Source organism: Ahaetulla prasina, chromosome 2 (assembly GCF_028640845.1).
Source record: "Ahaetulla prasina isolate Xishuangbanna chromosome 2, ASM2864084v1, whole genome shotgun sequence".
Taxonomy (NCBI): domain Eukaryota; kingdom Metazoa; phylum Chordata; class Lepidosauria; order Squamata; family Colubridae; genus Ahaetulla; species Ahaetulla prasina.
Genome location: NC_080540.1, coordinates 31,945,432 through 31,962,509, shown reverse-complemented (window position 1 = coordinate 31,962,509; position 17,078 = coordinate 31,945,432). Strand labels below are relative to the sequence as shown.

Genomic DNA, 17,078 nt, shown 5'->3' with positions numbered 1-17,078 from the left:
CTTACTAAGAGAATATTCCACTTTTTTTCCCAATGGAATGTGTTAATCTGGCAGCTTCCCAGAAATGATAATTTTACGACAGGAAAGTGGCTCATATACTATTCCAGAGTGATGCTCATTCTCGTGTGTGTGTGCGTGTGTTGTGTGTGTGTGTGTGTGTGTGTGTATCCAGAAGCACCACACATTCAATTGAGTCCCTAAAATAAGATCATATTATAATACACAATCATTTTTAGAAATTCTCAAAACGCCACAAGAATGCCAATTCTTTATACAATTAATTTTATTCAAGTTTTGCCAAGCCAGTATGCATATGGTTTGCATTCTTCATTGCTCAGTTTTTTAAACCATGGAAACAGAAGTCTGTGATAATATCCATATTAATGAGTGGTGTGACTGATGCTGATACAAAATCTTAATTTAAAAACTCACCATTATTGTTGTAGTCACTCAGAATGTAATTTTACATAAATATTCCCACTCCGTAATTTTTGGACCTCTTTCTTCCCAGCATGGAAATCATGCTAAGTTTTTCTTCTAAAAATTAAAAAATCAGTAATGGGGGCAGTGTTACAACCACAAGCACTCATCCCTCTTAAGATGTAATGCGATATCTACTGGAACCAACTGTGCTGAGGGCAAGGAACAAAGGTAATCTAATAGTTGAGTATTGCTTTAAAAAATTAGCCAATATCTTGCCTACCATTTGTTCAAGGAACAGGGAGGACAAATAGAAAAGGTCATGTAGCATATTAGCCAAAGAATGAATTGAATATTAAAGCATCATTGTAAGGAAAGCTGAGACAAGAGCCAAATCCACTCATCATTTGCAGCCGAAACTATTGTAGTTTAGTGTGCTCCATGGATGAGGCCATAGTGAAGCAAACCATGGCTTACTGACTAAACCACAATTGGATGGAATCCCATAACATGCTGAGACACTGGCTATGATTTAGAAGTTACAATATTTAGATTCACATAGTTTATCACTTCTGCAACACTATGGCTTTCAATCCCAAACCAAAAGCAGTTTGAAGCTGACTAGCAATTATCTTCATGAAAATTAGCCTCCATGTAGGAGATTCAATTAGCAACCTGCTTCCTTTGGCGATTTTCCCCAACAGCTGGATGGGTGTTTGCAGAGGTGAAATCCAGCAGGTTCTGACAGGTTCTGGAGAACCGGTAGCAGAAATTTTGAGTAGTTTGGAGAACCGTAGCGGAAATTTTGAGTAGTTCGGAAACCAGCAAATGCCACCTCTGACTGACCCCAGAATGGGGTGGGAATGGAGATTTTGCAGTATCCTTCCCCCAGGAGTGGAGTGGGAATGGGGATTATGCAGTATACTTCCCTTGGAATAGGATAGAAATGAAGATTTTGCAGTATCCTTCCCCTGGAGTGGGGTGGGAATGGAGATTTTGGAGTATCCTTCCCCTGCCATGCCCACCGAGCCACACCACGCCCACCGAGCCTCGCCCACAGAACTGGTAGTAAAAAAAATTGGATTTCACCACTGGGTGTTTGGTACCATATCTTTCCTACAAAAATCCAGGTGACCTGAAAAGGGTCTGCAGAAACAGCCAACCTTTCAGTCCCAAGAAGTAAATTGGAATAGTGGTTAAAGGCACCAGGCTAGAAACCAGAATAGTATAAAATTGTAATCCTGCTTTAGGCGTGAAGCCAGCTGGATGACCTTGAGCCACTCCCTCTCTCTCCATTCTGAGAAGGAGGCAGTGGCAAATTATTTCTGAAAATCTTGCCAAGAAAACTGCAGGGATTTATCCAAGCAGTCACCTCACAAAGGCACACCGAAGCACTATAGCCCTACAGAATGGCTAAGACGAGAGAAGCTGCAGAAATATCACTGCCGTCTCCCCTCAGCAATATTTTAAAAGTTTGCTGTTGTATTTAAGAACCTGTAAAATACAATAGCAGAACTTCTACAGTTAGGGAGGAAATGTCTCAAGCCCGAGAAATAAGGAAATGAGAAAGTTCTCACCGAGGAGAAAACAGGCCACCCTCAATCTCTGCAGAGCTTCAGTTGGGATATCATTTTCAGGGCTATCCTGGATATTTACAGAGCCAGAAAACAAATAGGCTTATCTGCCAAACACTAACAATGCCACAGTCAGTTATCTGGTTTTCAAATAGTGCAGTTTTCTTAAGTCAAAACCAAATAAACTGTATCAAACCATCTGGATAAACCCAGTCAACCCTGCCTTTAGGGAGAAGGTATCCTATAAAGTTAATTTAAAATCTGATAAGTTAGAATAAACTTCTAAAATAATATTTTTTTAAAAAAAAAAACCTTTATTTAATGTAAACAATTTGCCAATCTGTTCCTTTATTTCTTGTGCTAAAGTTTGGATTATATGGAGAAGAGGGTCATTTATCTCAGATTTATTTAGCTTCTTCAGACGGAAGATTCCAAGAGTTTAAGATGAAAAGGAAGGGGATGAGGGGGACAGAAATATATTAGGCATTAGGCATAAGACAAGGATTATAAGATTTGGTTATGAATGGAGGAGACAAAGCATGATATGAATTGGCATCTCCAATTGAGTATTGAGTTGGAATGCTAGGATTAAGTCCTGGATTCACATACCACATACACCAGGGGTCTCCAACCTTGGCAACTTTAAGCCTGGTGGACTTCAACTCCCAGAATTCCCCAGCCAGCTTTGCTGGCTGGGGGATTCTGGGAGTTGAAGTCCACCAGGCTTAAAGTTGCCAAGGTTCGAAACCCCTGACATAAACCATTAAGTGGCTTGACTTATACATGAAGCTATACATGAAGACGTGCACCCCATCTGGGGGGGGGGCACATATGGATCCCATTTGTGGATCCCTAGGAGGGATAGGCTAAAATTCCCTGACCCTTGCTAGAGTTTGAGACAAACTGAAAGGGCAAAAAAAGATGCCTTCAGAGCTGCCAAGATAGAAATCTCCAAACAGAGATTGGAAAGATTTCTCTTTCCTCTGAGCTGCTGCCAGTCATCACGAGCTCAATGGATCAGTGAGCTGGATCAGAATAATGGAGCTTCCTTGTTCCGTGAATAGCAGGAGCCTTGATCAAATGTCAAAGGGCAGCTCAATGTCACCCATTTCAATGCCACTCTCTTTCCTCGGGAACTCTGAGTATGGTTGAGATTTCTGACAGAATTAGTCACCAGAATTATTTGGGGAGGATAATGGAGACCTTCCTACGCTGGTCTATGATCATAATAGCGATTTGATTGATCAAGGTGAGTGGAATGTCTCAAGGACACCAGTCAATGGAAGTGGAGGGGGGAAGAGGCATTAGAATAATATCTGAAGGATGGTGAAGAAGAGGGATTGAAACTAGTACGCCATGATGGCTTATCGGGTACTGGAGAGACCAAACTGGCCTATGAGAAAGACCAAATGAAGAACAGAAAAGAGACGTGGCAAGGCAAAGTATTACATGCCCAGTTCAAACACACACACACACACACAAACCTAGGTAAGAACAAGACCAGGCAATGGCTACGAGCAGGAAAGTTGAAGAGACAGAGGGGCTAATTCCAATGCATACTTGTCAGAAATGAGAAAACAGCAACAAAGAGTAAAAGCTCTCTTTGCAAAGAAGCTGAAGAAACAGCAGATCACCTAATTAATGCTATAAGATCATACATACTGACTACAAAAGCAGCAACAATGGTGCAGTGCAACACCTGCAAGAAATACCATTTGCCTACAAGCAAGAATTGATGGGACCCCCCAAAATAGACAAAATAGTAAAGTGCTCTGAAGCTTTAGAATTCAGACAAACAAGCACCCGACACATTACTCCCTAGACGTAACAATTGTTGATATGAAAGCCAAAAAGGATCTGGATCAGGGGTGAAATCCAGCAGGTTCTGACAGGTTTTGGAGAACCGGTAGCGAAAATTTTGAATAGTTCAGAGAACTGGCAAATACCACCTCTGGCTGGCCCCAGAGTGGGGTGGGAATGGAGATTTTGCAATATCCTTCCCCCAGGAGTGGGGAGGGAATGGGGATTTTGCAGTGTCCATCCGCTGCCACGCCCACCAAGCCACGCCCACAGAACCGGTAGTAAAAAAATTTGGATTTCACCACTGGTCTGGATATTGGATGTACCTGGAGTCTGCAGAGCAAAACAGAAACAACTGGGGAAAATCACATAATACGAAGATCTGCAAATAGAAGGACAATGGCAAAAAGAAAGCAAAGATAGCACCTCTAGCAATAGGTGCCTTGGGTGCAGTCCCAAGATTTATTCTAAGGACATAACTAGCGTTGAATCTTTTTTTTTTCTTTTTAATGACCAGAATCTTGAACTGAGACTGGAAAGAAACTGGGAACTCTGATGTCAAACAAATGTCTATCCCAATAAAAATGTCTGCTTGATCTGCGTTGTTTGGTATTGATTAAATGAGTCCATCGTTCAGGGCAAAAGCAGGGATGTCTAATACCTGCTCCAAATAATAATATGCTTTTCATTTCCTTTTTCTGCTTTTAACAGGAAATATACATGATGACCACACATAGACTGATCCTGGGAGTTTATTGTATTACATTCTATGCAATATCCTGATCTGAAATCAGTTAATTAACTTGTTCCCAAGAGACACGAAACCGAATGTCATTTGGAGCGTTATTTTCAGTGGTGTCATGCCACCTTATGTCACTCTGTACCACTCTGCAAAGGAAATCTGAAATGTCAATTTTCTGAGAAAAACAAGGTTACAAAATAGCGATGATAGAAGGGAATAATAAAATGGTTGGATGGCCTCCCACACAGCTTGTATTTCTTCCGGCATTTTATTTTATTAATTTCATCATAGTTTAGCCCTTGCAATATAGATCTGAGTGGTTTTTTAAAAGCTACCTTTTGAATTTTAAAAGACAAAAAGTACCAGCCCCAAAGTAGTTTGTGTAATTAAAAAAAAAAAACCAGAAAATGTTTCTTAACAAAAGGGTGGTCATATCTTTTTTTAAAAAAATAGCAAAAGGTTTAGAACAATACAATTGTCTCTGTTCAAGACTCTTTTCTGTACCCCTGCTTGTGAGAGAAATTTAGATTTTCAGATCTTCAATACAGGAGCCTCAAACATTTAAGGCACAAAAAGAAGCCACAATTAAACTTTTTGAGATCAAGAACAATGTTTCTACGTTTTAAAACAAGCTTCTTGGGCAAAGAAGGATTAGTTTAATTTCATCCCATATGTGACCTGAAATGATAAATTGTGCTTTATGTGCCATCTTTAATATAGATCAGGGGGGTCAAACTCAAAGCCCGCGGGCCAGATGCATCACATCTGGCCACGCCCACACCCAGATTAGCAAAGGGGGGGAAGTCATGATACATCACATTTATTTATTTATTATTTATTTATTATTTAAACTTTTATACCGCCCTTCTCCCAAAGGACTCAGGGCGGTGTACAGCCTACATTAAAACAGTTAAATATACAAACTTAAAATAACAATTAAAAAACTTATTCAAAAAGGCCGAAATTAAAACCGTCAAATTGACCATATTAAAATACCCAATAAAATTATTAAAATTGAAAAAAATTTAAAAATTTAAAATTCAGGCCAGTCCCGCTTGGATAAATAGATAGATTTTCAATTCCCGGCAAAAGGTCCGAAGGTCGGGTAATTGGCGTAAACCGGGGGGAAGTTCGTTCCAGAGAGTAGGTGCTCCCACAGAGAAGGCCCTTCCCCTGGGGGCCGCCAGCCGACATTGCTTGGCAGACGGCACCCTGAGAAGACCCTCTCTGTGAGAGCGCACGGGTCAGTGGGAGGCATGAGGTAACAGCAGGCGGTCCCGTAAGTACCCGGGCCCTAAGCCATGGAGCGCTTTAAAGGTGGTAACCAGCACCTTGAAGCGCACCCGAAAGACCACAGGTAGCCAGTGCAGACTGCGCAGGAGTGGTGTTACCCGGGAGCAACGTGAGGCTCCCTCAATCACCCACGCAGCTGCATTCTGGACTAACTGGAGTCTCCGAGTGCACTTCAGGGGTAGCCCCATGTAGAGAGCATTGCAATAATCCAGACGAGAAGTGACGAGAGCATGAGTGACCGTGCATAAGGCATCCCGGTCAAGAAAGGGGCGCAACTGGCGGACCAGGCGAACCTGGTAAAAAGCTCTCCTGGAGACGGCCGCCAAATGATCTTCAAACGACAGCCGTCCATCCAGGAGAACGCCCAAGTTGCGTACCCTTTCTGTTGGGCCCAATGACTCACCCCCAACAGTCACCCGCGGTTGCAGCTGACTGTACCGGGGTGCCGGCATCCACATGACACCACCGCGACAACACGCATTTGACACTCCTGGTATATAGTATCCTTTGGTTCAGTATCCTTTTGCTGAGATGTTTAGTAAAGATACAACATTGCTGAAAACATTACATAAAGTCCCATTGAGCCATTATGTTCTAAGGCTTGACTAGGACCTTGTGCTTTGTCATATCACTTGATGTGTTTTTAAAATCACAAAAAAAACATGTTCGGCATGTTTTACAAGTGAGGCTCAAAATGGCTGAGATTTTAGCACAAACATATAATAATGTCTACAAATTTTTCTTGGTGGATGGAGATTTTCTCCAAGTTTTTTTAAAACAGCATTTCTTCTTAACGGTTATAGAAGCACCATTACCAGTAGGATGAAATCCATTGGCTGTATTGCACCATTGTGTTTTTCCATGAAATTCAGCAGAAGCAGCAGAAGCCAGGGAAAATGCAGATTGCTGAAGAAATGACTATCAGGAACTGAGCATTCTCACCCATATCTCTTGGCAGTCTCATAACTAAACAAGTTCAAGAACAGTACAATGATATATATGAAAGCACATGAAGAATGAATTGGGTATGGCTAATGTAGAGAAAAGCAGGACTAAGGGTGACATGATAGCATTATTCCAGTATTTGCGGGGCTGCCACAAAGAAGAGGGGGTCAACTTATTTTCCAAAGCATCAGAAGGCAAGAAAAAGAAACAATGGATGGAAACTAATCAAGGAGAGAAACAACCTGGAATTAAGGAGGAATTTCCTAGCAGTGAGAATAGCTGGCCAGTGGAACAGCGTACCTTCAGAACAGTGATGAAATCCAATTTTTTTTACTACTGGTTCTGTGGGCGTGGCTTGGTGGGCGTGGCAGGGGAAGGATACTGCAAAATCCTCATTCCCTCCCCACTCCTGGGGGAAGGATATTACAAAATCTCCATTCCCTCCCTACTCTGGGGCCAGCCAGAGGTGGCATTTGCCGGTTCTCTGAACTCAAAATTTCTGCTACCAGTTCTCCAGAACCTGTCAGATCCTGCTGGATTTCACCTCTGCTTCAGAACTTGTAGGTTCTTCAACACTGGAGGTTTTTAAGAAAAGACTGGACAGCCACCTTTCTGAAATGATTGAGCATGGGATTGAACTAGAAGACCTCCAAGGTCCCTTCCAGCTCTATTCTGATTGAGTGATTGATTGATTGATTGATTGATTCCTCCCTCGGAGAATTTCTCCAGAGTTCTCCTGTGAAAATTTTCTTAATCAAATTCTCTTTCACCAAACTGAATAACAGCAGATAGGGAAAGAAAGACTGCCTGCCATTAGCTGCTCTAACCTTTATCAAACTTCATCAAACTAATAAGCTATTTTATACAGATGAGATTTGGGCATCTGGATAAATCAGTATCCACCTGTTGTTTAAAGTTCAACCCTTTTAGGGTCTTAATTTTAGGGATTCACTTTGGTACTTGAAATAAAATAAAATTGCATCAAAAGGTTAATAATTGGGGGGGAAATCTTCCTCAGCCACTCACCCACCAACCATATGCCCTCCCATCTTCATCTCCCCACCACACATATGCTGAGCTTCTCCATGAATGTTGGCTGAGAATTCAAGAATTATGGGTACCCGTTCATCTGGGGAATGCCAAGTTGGGAAAGACTGAGCAAAATAAATGGAGGAAAAAACAGCCCTCTTCTCAGAGAAATGAACTAGGCCTTGTCCAGAACCTCCCAAGTTATTGGGGCCAGCATTATTTTTGAATTATCATATTACATGATAAGCCCATTGATTTCCAGGATTCTTCTGATTTAGAATGAAACTTTCTTGGAACATACCATGCCCGATAAGTCCATAGGGAGTTAAAATGCTGCAAAAATTTATTTTGGAGATGAGGTGTGTGCAAATGTCATCATCTCAGGGTGTCAAGTGCAGGAATTTCACTTTTGAAACTACAGTTGTGGGAGGAAAAGTCTTCTTTTTAACCACAAGACACGATGTCCAAAGGAACAGCTCCAGATAACCATCACCTAGCAACCAGTTGTACTGACATGCGGTAACCTTCAGGGAACCATGGAGAAAGACAAAGCCTTTTTGTGCAGAAATCTGTAAGAGGACAGGTTGGGACTGTTTCTTAATTCAGATGCCAAGCTAAAGCCTCAACTAAATAACTTTTGGAAAACTGGATCTCGATGTGAAAATCTTCCCATTAATTGGTGCCCAAGATTAAAGCGGCCAAGAGTATCTCATTTCCTCTAACACGGTTATTTTGTGCAAACCAGTGGAATTAATCTGATATATACAATTTGTCCACTTCTCATGATACCTGGATTGGCAAGAATAGCCCCAGATACTTGACTGAAATGAGATGTAGAAAAGACTTTAGTTATTACAGGGTAAGAGACCATTTGTAGTCATCTTCTTTTTCAAGGTCGCATTAAGCCTATTCAGCAAGACTCTTTTAGACTGCTGACCTGTTTTCCAGATATTTGGCAGATCAAATCACATTTGCTTCACCTTAGCCATTATTTGCACAGGGTTAATAAGATAAGAAGGACAACAACATAAAAAGTCATCTGTGGAGTCTCCAGAATGACTCTCAATAGCAATAGGCAAAGCTTTGAGATGAATCCACTCTCCGCACAGTTTCTTCAGGCAGCCATTATGTGACTGTAATTGGGCTCTTCTTTTGGAGAAGATCTACCAACCATTTCCTTGATGCACCTTCTGCTGAAGAGGACTTATTTATTTATTTTATTTTATTTATTTATTTGTCACAACATCATACAAAAAGATTATGTAGTATATACACATATAAACATATATAGGAAGAAGAAAAGAAAAACAATAGGACAGGAACGGTAGGCACGTTTGTGCGCTTATGCACGCCCCTTATGGTCCTCTTAGGAATGGGGTGAGGTCAATAGTAGAAAGTTTTTGGTTAAAGCTATTAGGATTATGGGAAGAGACCACAGAGTCAGGTAAAGTATTCCAAGCACTGATGATTCTGTTGCAGAAGTCATATTTTCTGCAATCTAGATTAAAGCGGTTTACATTAAGTTTAAATCTATTGGTTGCCCTTGTATTATTGCAATTAAAGCTGAAGTAGTCTTTGACAGGAAGGACATTACAATAGATGATTCTGTGAGTTAAACTTAGGTCTTGTCGAAGGCGACGGAGTTCCAAGTTTTCTAAGCCTAGGATTTCAAGTCTGGTGGGATAAGGTATTTTGTTGTTTTCAGAGGAATGGAGAACTCTTCTTGTAAAATATTTCTGGACACGTTCAATTGTATTGATGTCAGAGATGTGGTGAGGGTTCCAAACAGGTGAGCTGTATTCTAGAATTGGTCTAGCAAATGTTTTATATGCTCTGGTTAGTAGTGTGGTGTTTTGGAAAAGAAGCTACGCAAAATTAGGTTTACAACTCTTAGAGCTTTTTGCTATGTAGTTGCAGTGGGCTTTGGCACTTAGATCATTTGACATGAAAACTCCAAGGTCTTTAACGGGATGGGGTCGTCTGTAAGGTAATGTCCATCTAGTATGTACTTAGTTTTAGAGTTCTTTTTTCCTATATGTAAGACTGAGCATTTGCTGGTTGAAATTTGGAGCTGCCAATTTTTAGACCAAGCGGTTAGATGGTCAAGGTCGTTTTGAATGATAGAAGTTTTGTCTGTGGTGTTAAATAGTTTGACATCGTCAGCAAAGAGAACACAATTACTTGAGATATGGTCACAAAGATCATTAATGTATAGAATAAAGAGTGTTGGTCCAAGGACGCTGCCTTGAGGAACGCCACTCTTGACAGGAACAGGATTTGATAAAGCATTGCCAATTTTGACCACTTGTTGTCTGTTAGACAGAAAAGCAGATATCCATTTGTGGAGGGGTCCTGAGATGCCATAGGATGTCAGTTTAAGGAGAAGTTTATCGTGTACTACTGAGTCAAAAGCTTTGCAGAAGTCTATGTAGATTGCATCTATTGATTTGCCTTGATCTAGATTTGAAGTCCATATGTTTTTGCAGTGGAGAAGTTGTAAGTTACATGATAACTTTTTCCTGAAACCAAATTGTTTGTTGGAGAGTAGGTTGTTAGTTTCTAAGTGTGAGGTAATGGATTGATTGATGATAGATTCCATGACTTTGCAGGTGACGCAGCAAAGGGAGATCGGTCTGTAGTTTTCGACTAAGCTGGGGTCTCCTTTTTTGAAGATGGGGATGACTGTGGCTAGTGACCAAAGTTTGGGAAGAGAACTGGTAGTGAAAGCTTTATCAAAGATAATACTTAGGGGTTCAGCTATATTAATGGAAAGTTTTTTTAAGAAATATGCACATAGACCATCAGGTCCAATAGAAAGCGATGGTTTTAAGTTGTGAAGAGCTTTACCAACGTTGTCTTCTGTGAAATCTATATGAGTTAAATCATCATAGTCATTGCTGGTTCGTTTGTGGAATGTTGGATATGTGTTGTCGGAGTTAACAAAAACTGAGCCAAAGAAAATGTTGAAGAGGTTTGCTTTGACTGTTTCGTCATTGCATTCTTTGTTGTTAGAATCTTTTAGTGGTGGGATGGATCTTGAATCTTTAAGTTTACTGTTGACAAAATTATAAAAGGCACGATTGGAATTTGTGCGTAGAAGGTTTTCTTCTTGCTTGGTGTGGTAATTTGTGCATTCGGTTTTTATTTGGTTGCATATGTTTCTGTAACGGTTTCTGAAGTTTGTAACATAGCCTTTTTTGTTTCTTTTCCAGAGGGATTTTTTTTTTGATTGAAGCTTTTTTATTGATATGGGTAGTTTGTTTTTCTTGGACATGGTAGTCATTCGTGGTACATATAATTTAATGACTCTATTGATTTCAAGTAGGAAGACTCTATAGAGGTCATCAGCGGTTATGCAGGTTGCAAACAGATTTTGCCAGTTCAGAAGTGAAAGATCGTTGTTTATAAGGTCGTAATTGGCTTTCTTGAAGTTGTAGTTGGGAGTTCTGGTGTTATGTTTTAAGTATGGACGTATATTGAGACGAAAATCAATCATGCAGTGGTCACTGTTGGAAAAGGCTTCTTTAATTTGTAGTCCGTAAATTGAGTTTGGATTGTTGCAGAAGATGAGGTCAAGGCAGTTGTTGAGTCTTGTATTGTTAGTTACAAGTTGTTCAAGACCTAGGTTTGTAACAGCGTTGTATAGTGTAGTATGGATTGGGTCAGTTGAACATTCATTGGTTGTCCAGTTAATGAGAGGTAGATTTAAGTCACCCAGGAAGATAAGAGGGTATGGGCAAGAGGTAGTCCATGTTAGCATTGAGGTTAGCATATTTGCGTGGGTAATGTCATAGTCGGGGGCTCTGTAGCATAGTAAGAATCAAGAGTAGTGTCAAGGGATAGGTCGATACTATAGTTTCAGGAAGAGAGAGTTTATGTGCTACTTGGATATTTTTAGATTCAGTGTCTTTTGTAAAAGATAGCCACTCCACCACCTCTTCGGTTTCCCGATCTGATCGATAGACTTGATATTCTTTGTTTGAGATAATGGAGTCAGGAAGGGATGAATTCAGCCATGTTTCACAAACAAAAATGATATCAAATGTGCCACTGTTTAATAAGAGGATAAATTCAGGTAATTTGTTGACTATGCTTCTTGCATTTATCAATTTGCATTTGAGATCTGATATGATTGGTGTTGAAGAGGTAAGGGGCGTGCATACCTAGTTTTGGGTGTTAGTAGGTTGGGGGTTGTGGACAATAGATGGTTGTATAGATGGTTGGATGGTAGTTTGGGTGTTTGGATGGATGGTTGTTTGGATGGCTGGTTGGGTGGATTGTTGGGTGGCTGTTTGGATGGCTGTTTGGATGGCTGTTTGGATGGCTGGTTGGATGGCTGTTTGGATGGTTGGTTGGATGGCTGGTTGGATTGTTGGTTGGATGGCTGTTGGTTGGATAGCTGGTAAGATGGTTGGTTGAATGGGAGGTAGGGGGATGGGTACTTGATTGAATACTGGGATGGCTGGTTGATTGTTATGGGTGATGGGGGGTTTGGAGGTGATTTTTTGATTGCAGGTTTTATTTTTTATGCAATCAGCATGGTAGTCGATGTATAGGTTGGATTCACCATTGTCTTGTCTTCTTTTAAGTTCTGTGCGAAGTTCACGAGAGCGTATCCTTTGTAGAAAGGATAGGTCAGGACGTGATCTAAGTTTACTGTAGGTAGGGTTGGATTTAGCAATTGAGTTTATAGTCTTTATGAATTTGCGTTTACTGTCCTCATTAGTGCATATAACTCTACAAAATCTTGGTGCTGTTGTCCCATCGCTGTTTTTATATTCTGGTCCAACCGCATTAGGCAGTTTTCTGCTAATCCACTATCTCATCTCTGAGCAGGTTGTAGGGGCAAAATTCAGAAAATGATAGTGAAGCACAGATTCCTACATAAAACTGTCAGAGTATTTGCAGCACATCCGACCAGCACACTTCAGCAGGATTCAATTATATATAAGAAACTTCTTTATATACAATACCATACAGCAGAAGTTTGCATACAAAATCAGGAGCACAGAAGCAATATTCATAGAAGCAAGTCATTACAGAATAGAGAGATACAAAGGGTAATATTATAACAGAGGCACTAGTTACAGAGGCCAAACCAACTCTTATATACAGTTCAGCAAGTCTAAGCCACACCCAGACTCCAAACTGTCTCTTATGGTCCCATACAAATAAATACTATGTTTCAGTTTCCAAATAGTCCCCATTGGCTGACCTGTTACCAAGTCTATCCAAGTAGTCCCCATTGGCTGTTGCCATGTCTATTCCAATCTAGGAACATTCATATTCTAACAAAAACATCATCTGGATTCATTTCAGATCTGGAAAAAGAGACTGAAACAGCACTAACCATTAGTGGATGACTTTCATGGCCCCTAGATGGAACAAGTCCTATTAAGTTCTAATGCTATTAAACCTCTCTCAGCAATATTCGATACCACCAACAATTAAGACAACGGTAAACTCATCACTGAGTGAAATTCTGCTGCCATCCTCCTTAAAAGTGGCAATGGTATAACTACTTCATCACTTGACCCAAATATGCCTCCATCCTTCCATTTTGAATTTGGCTAGATTTTTGCTACGCAGTGCATGCCACATATTCTCTCATTGTAGCTATTGTATATTCTGTTGTATTAATCCAGGTTACAGAGTCGGAACTGTATACATAATTTGAATTGCCCATAAGATCTCTAAAAGTGAGTGAGTGAGTGAGTGAATGGATGAATGTATCTATGTTCTGGACCTCCTGCAAAAGTTGTGATTGGGAGACAGTATTTTATGATAGTTCCCTTCTTTCTTGACTGGCCATTTCCAATCCATAGTTAATGAAGAAAAACAGTAAACTTCTGGCTTTTTTATTGTGAATGCTATAGGACTCAGATCTTTCCCCCATTGTGTGATTTAATGCTCAGACCTCCGAATGATCATTGTTTTAAAAATTGTTGCTCTCATTGTTGGTCTCAGAATTCCCTCCCACCTTTATGCAAATTAGCATCTACAGTACATGAAATTGCTAGGTGATATTATGCATGGGTTGGGATGTGCTGATGATACCCAATTGTCACTGTGAGCTCAACTGGAGATGCAATGGAGGTCTTTATTGGTGCCTGGAGGCTATAAAACCTGGAGGCTATAAAACCTGGAGGCTATAAAACAACTTTAAAACGTCTTTAAAGCGCTCCATGGCATAGGGCCGGGTTACTTACGGGACCGCCTGCTGCTACCGAATACCTCTCACCGACCCGTGCGCTCTCACAGGGAGGGACTCCTTGGGGTGCCGTCGGCGCGACAGTGTCGTCTGGCGACGCCCAGGGGAAGGGCCTTCTCTGTGGGGGCTCCCGCCCTCTGGAACGAACTCCCCCCAGGACTTCGTCAACTTCCGGACCTCCGAACCTTTCACCGCGAGCTCAAAACTCACTTATTTATTTGCGCTGGACTGGGTTAGTTTTTTATGGGTTTTTTAATGGGTTTTATCGATGGGTTTTTAATGGGTTTTTTCATGGGTTTTATTATTTGCTAAATTTTAATTGCGGCCAAATTGAATAAGTTTTTTAGTGGTATTTTAATAGTATTTATTTTGTAATAGGACTGTTTATTTTATCTGGCTGTAAACCGCCCTGAGTCCTTCGGGAGAAGGGCGGTATAAAAAATTAAATAATAAATAAATAAATAAAATAATAAATAAAACTAAGATTGGGTACAGTTCTTACATAACCATTTTGGCTTGATCCTGGCTCCTTGGCTGATTCTGGATGGGATCATACTAACCCAGAGGAGGACAGTAAATTGGGAGTCCTCTCAGATTTATGGCCCTAATTCCTCAAGAGGTGAAAGCAACAGGCAGGCTGGTATACTAGTTGTAGTCTTTTTTTTTTTGTTTACATTTATACCCCGCCCTTCTCCGAAGACTCAGGGCGGCTTACAGTGTATAAGGCAATAGTCTCATTCTATTTGTATATTTTTACAAAGTCAACTTATTGCCCCCCCAACAATCTGGGTCCTCATTTTACCTACCTTATAAAGGATGGAAGGCTGAGTCAACCTTGGGCCGGGCTTGAACCTGTAGTAATTGCAGGCTTTGTGTTCTTAATAACAGGCTTTACCAGCCTGAGCTATTCCGGCCCCTTTGCTGGAACAGTGTGACCTGACAATGGTAACTCATGTCCTTGTCAACTCAAAGATAGACTACTGCAACATACTGCAGTCATCTTTGAAGACTGCCTAAACATCAGAAGTGGCGCAAAACTGCAACTGCCGGTGAGTGAGAGATGCTTTATCCAAATAATACCTTTCTTTTGGCTGTTGCATTGTTTACACAACATAAGGCTGGGGCTCATCCCATAACAAAACAAAGAGAAAAATGGTATTCAAACTGGTAAAATAACTTCTAACCTTTAGAAAAGCATTAGGAATTGAAATAATGATAAATTGTGAATTCATGGCCCTTTCTCTTTCCTGCTCTTTTCTCTAGAAAGAATACTCTCCTCGGTCCAACTGTCACCAGAAAAATAGAAAACATGTTAGCAGTAACACAGGTAAGTCTCTGAAATAATACAAATCCTAATGAGGAAGATTGTAACAATATTTGGGCTGAAATGGCAGAACAGAATAGAATAGAATAGAATTTTTTATTGGCCAAGTGTGATTGGACACACAAGGAATTTGTCTTGGTGCATACGCTCTCAGGTATGAGATGCAAATAAAATATGAGATGCAAATAAATATTTTCCCTAGTTGCCTCTCAAAGTAGAATCATATTCTCTTCGCTTTCCCTCTCAATTTCAATCAACCTTAAGTAGTTGTAGTTGGGAATTCCATTTTAGGAATCTATTAATTTTGATATTTTGTGTGGTCCTTGGTGCTCTTCTCCTGCAGTGAGTCTTGGACCCTTTACGTACGGCAGGAGAGAAAGTTGAACACCTTTCAAATGCATTGTCTCCGAGGTATTCTTGGAGTTCCGAATAGCGCTGTCTTGGAATGTGCTGGAATTTCTAGCATGTATACACTATTGAAACAGCAACATCTACGCTGGCTTGGGCAAATCGTGAGAATGGCTGATGGTCAGATTCTGAAAGATCTCCTGTATGGAGAATTAGTGCAGGGAAAGCGCCTCAGAGGGAGACTACAGCTGTGGTATAAGGATATCTGCAAGAGGAACCCTCACCACATCTCTGACATCAATACAATTGAACGTGTCCAGAAATATTTTACAAGAAGAGTTCTCCATTCCTCTGAAAACAATAGAATACCTTATCCCACCAGACTTGAAATCCTAGGCTTAGAAAACTTGGAACTCCGTCGCCTTCGACAAGACCTAAGTTTAACTCACAGAATCATCTATTGTAATGTCCTTCCTGTCAAAGACTACTTCAGCTTTAATTGCAATAATACTAGAGCAACTAATAGATTTAAACTTAATGTCAACCGCTTTAATCTAGATTGCAGAAAATATGACTTCTGTAACAGAATCATCAGTGCTTGGAATACTTTACCTGACTCTGTGGTCTCTTCTCATAATCCTAAAAGCTTTAACCAAAAACTTTCTACTATTGACCTCACCCCATTCCTAAGAGGACCATAAGGGGCGTGCATAAGCGTACAAACGTGCCTACCGTTCCTGTCCTATTGTTTTTCTTTTCTTCTTCCTATATATATATATGCTTATACCTCCTTATATTTACTCATATAAGTGTTTATATACTATATAATCTTTTTGTATGATACCTACATATATTGTTGTGACAAAATAAATAAATAAATAAATAAAATAAAACCTAAAGACCCTGGGAATGGACATTAACAACTGGGAAACCTTGACCTCTGATCGTTCAGCTTGGAAGCTAAAGACGCAGCATGGCCTTCTCCAATTCGAAGAGACACTTGTTCGGCAGGCTGAGGCAAAGAGGCAGTTCCAGAAACAGCGAAATCTGGGGTCTGGGCAGGGGACAGAATGAATCTGCCCTCAGTGTGGAAGGGATGGCTACTCTCGAATTGGCCTTTTTAGTTACACTAGATGCAGTTTTAGGACCTCTTTCCAGAGACCAATATCATAGTCTTTTGAGACTGAAGGATGCCAATGCCAATGGTGCTCTCCAAGCTTGCTTGTTTTCTTGAAGATATTTCATTACCCAACTAGGTAACATCATCAATGGTATAGGGGAGAGGGGGTTTTCTCATTTTATATACTAGTGGCTTGCCCTGTCAGTGTTGGTGAGAGTGGTCTTGGTTCCTTAATTAAGCTGTTGTTTACTGTTTGCTTGTTTGTCTGTGTT

At 40.5% G+C, this 17,078-nt stretch overlaps 1 protein-coding gene across 1 annotated transcript in view; it reads left to right on the top strand.

Moving 5' to 3' along the window:
* Window positions 1–17,078, top strand: part of FAM107A (family with sequence similarity 107 member A) — an 85,196-nt gene that overhangs the window by 18,157 nt on the left and 49,961 nt on the right. The window contains exon 2 of the mRNA XM_058167404.1: window positions 15,278–15,341. Coding sequence (XP_058023387.1) covers window positions 15,278–15,341 — 64 coding nt within the window. The remainder of the gene's footprint in view (window positions 1–15,277; window positions 15,342–17,078) is intronic.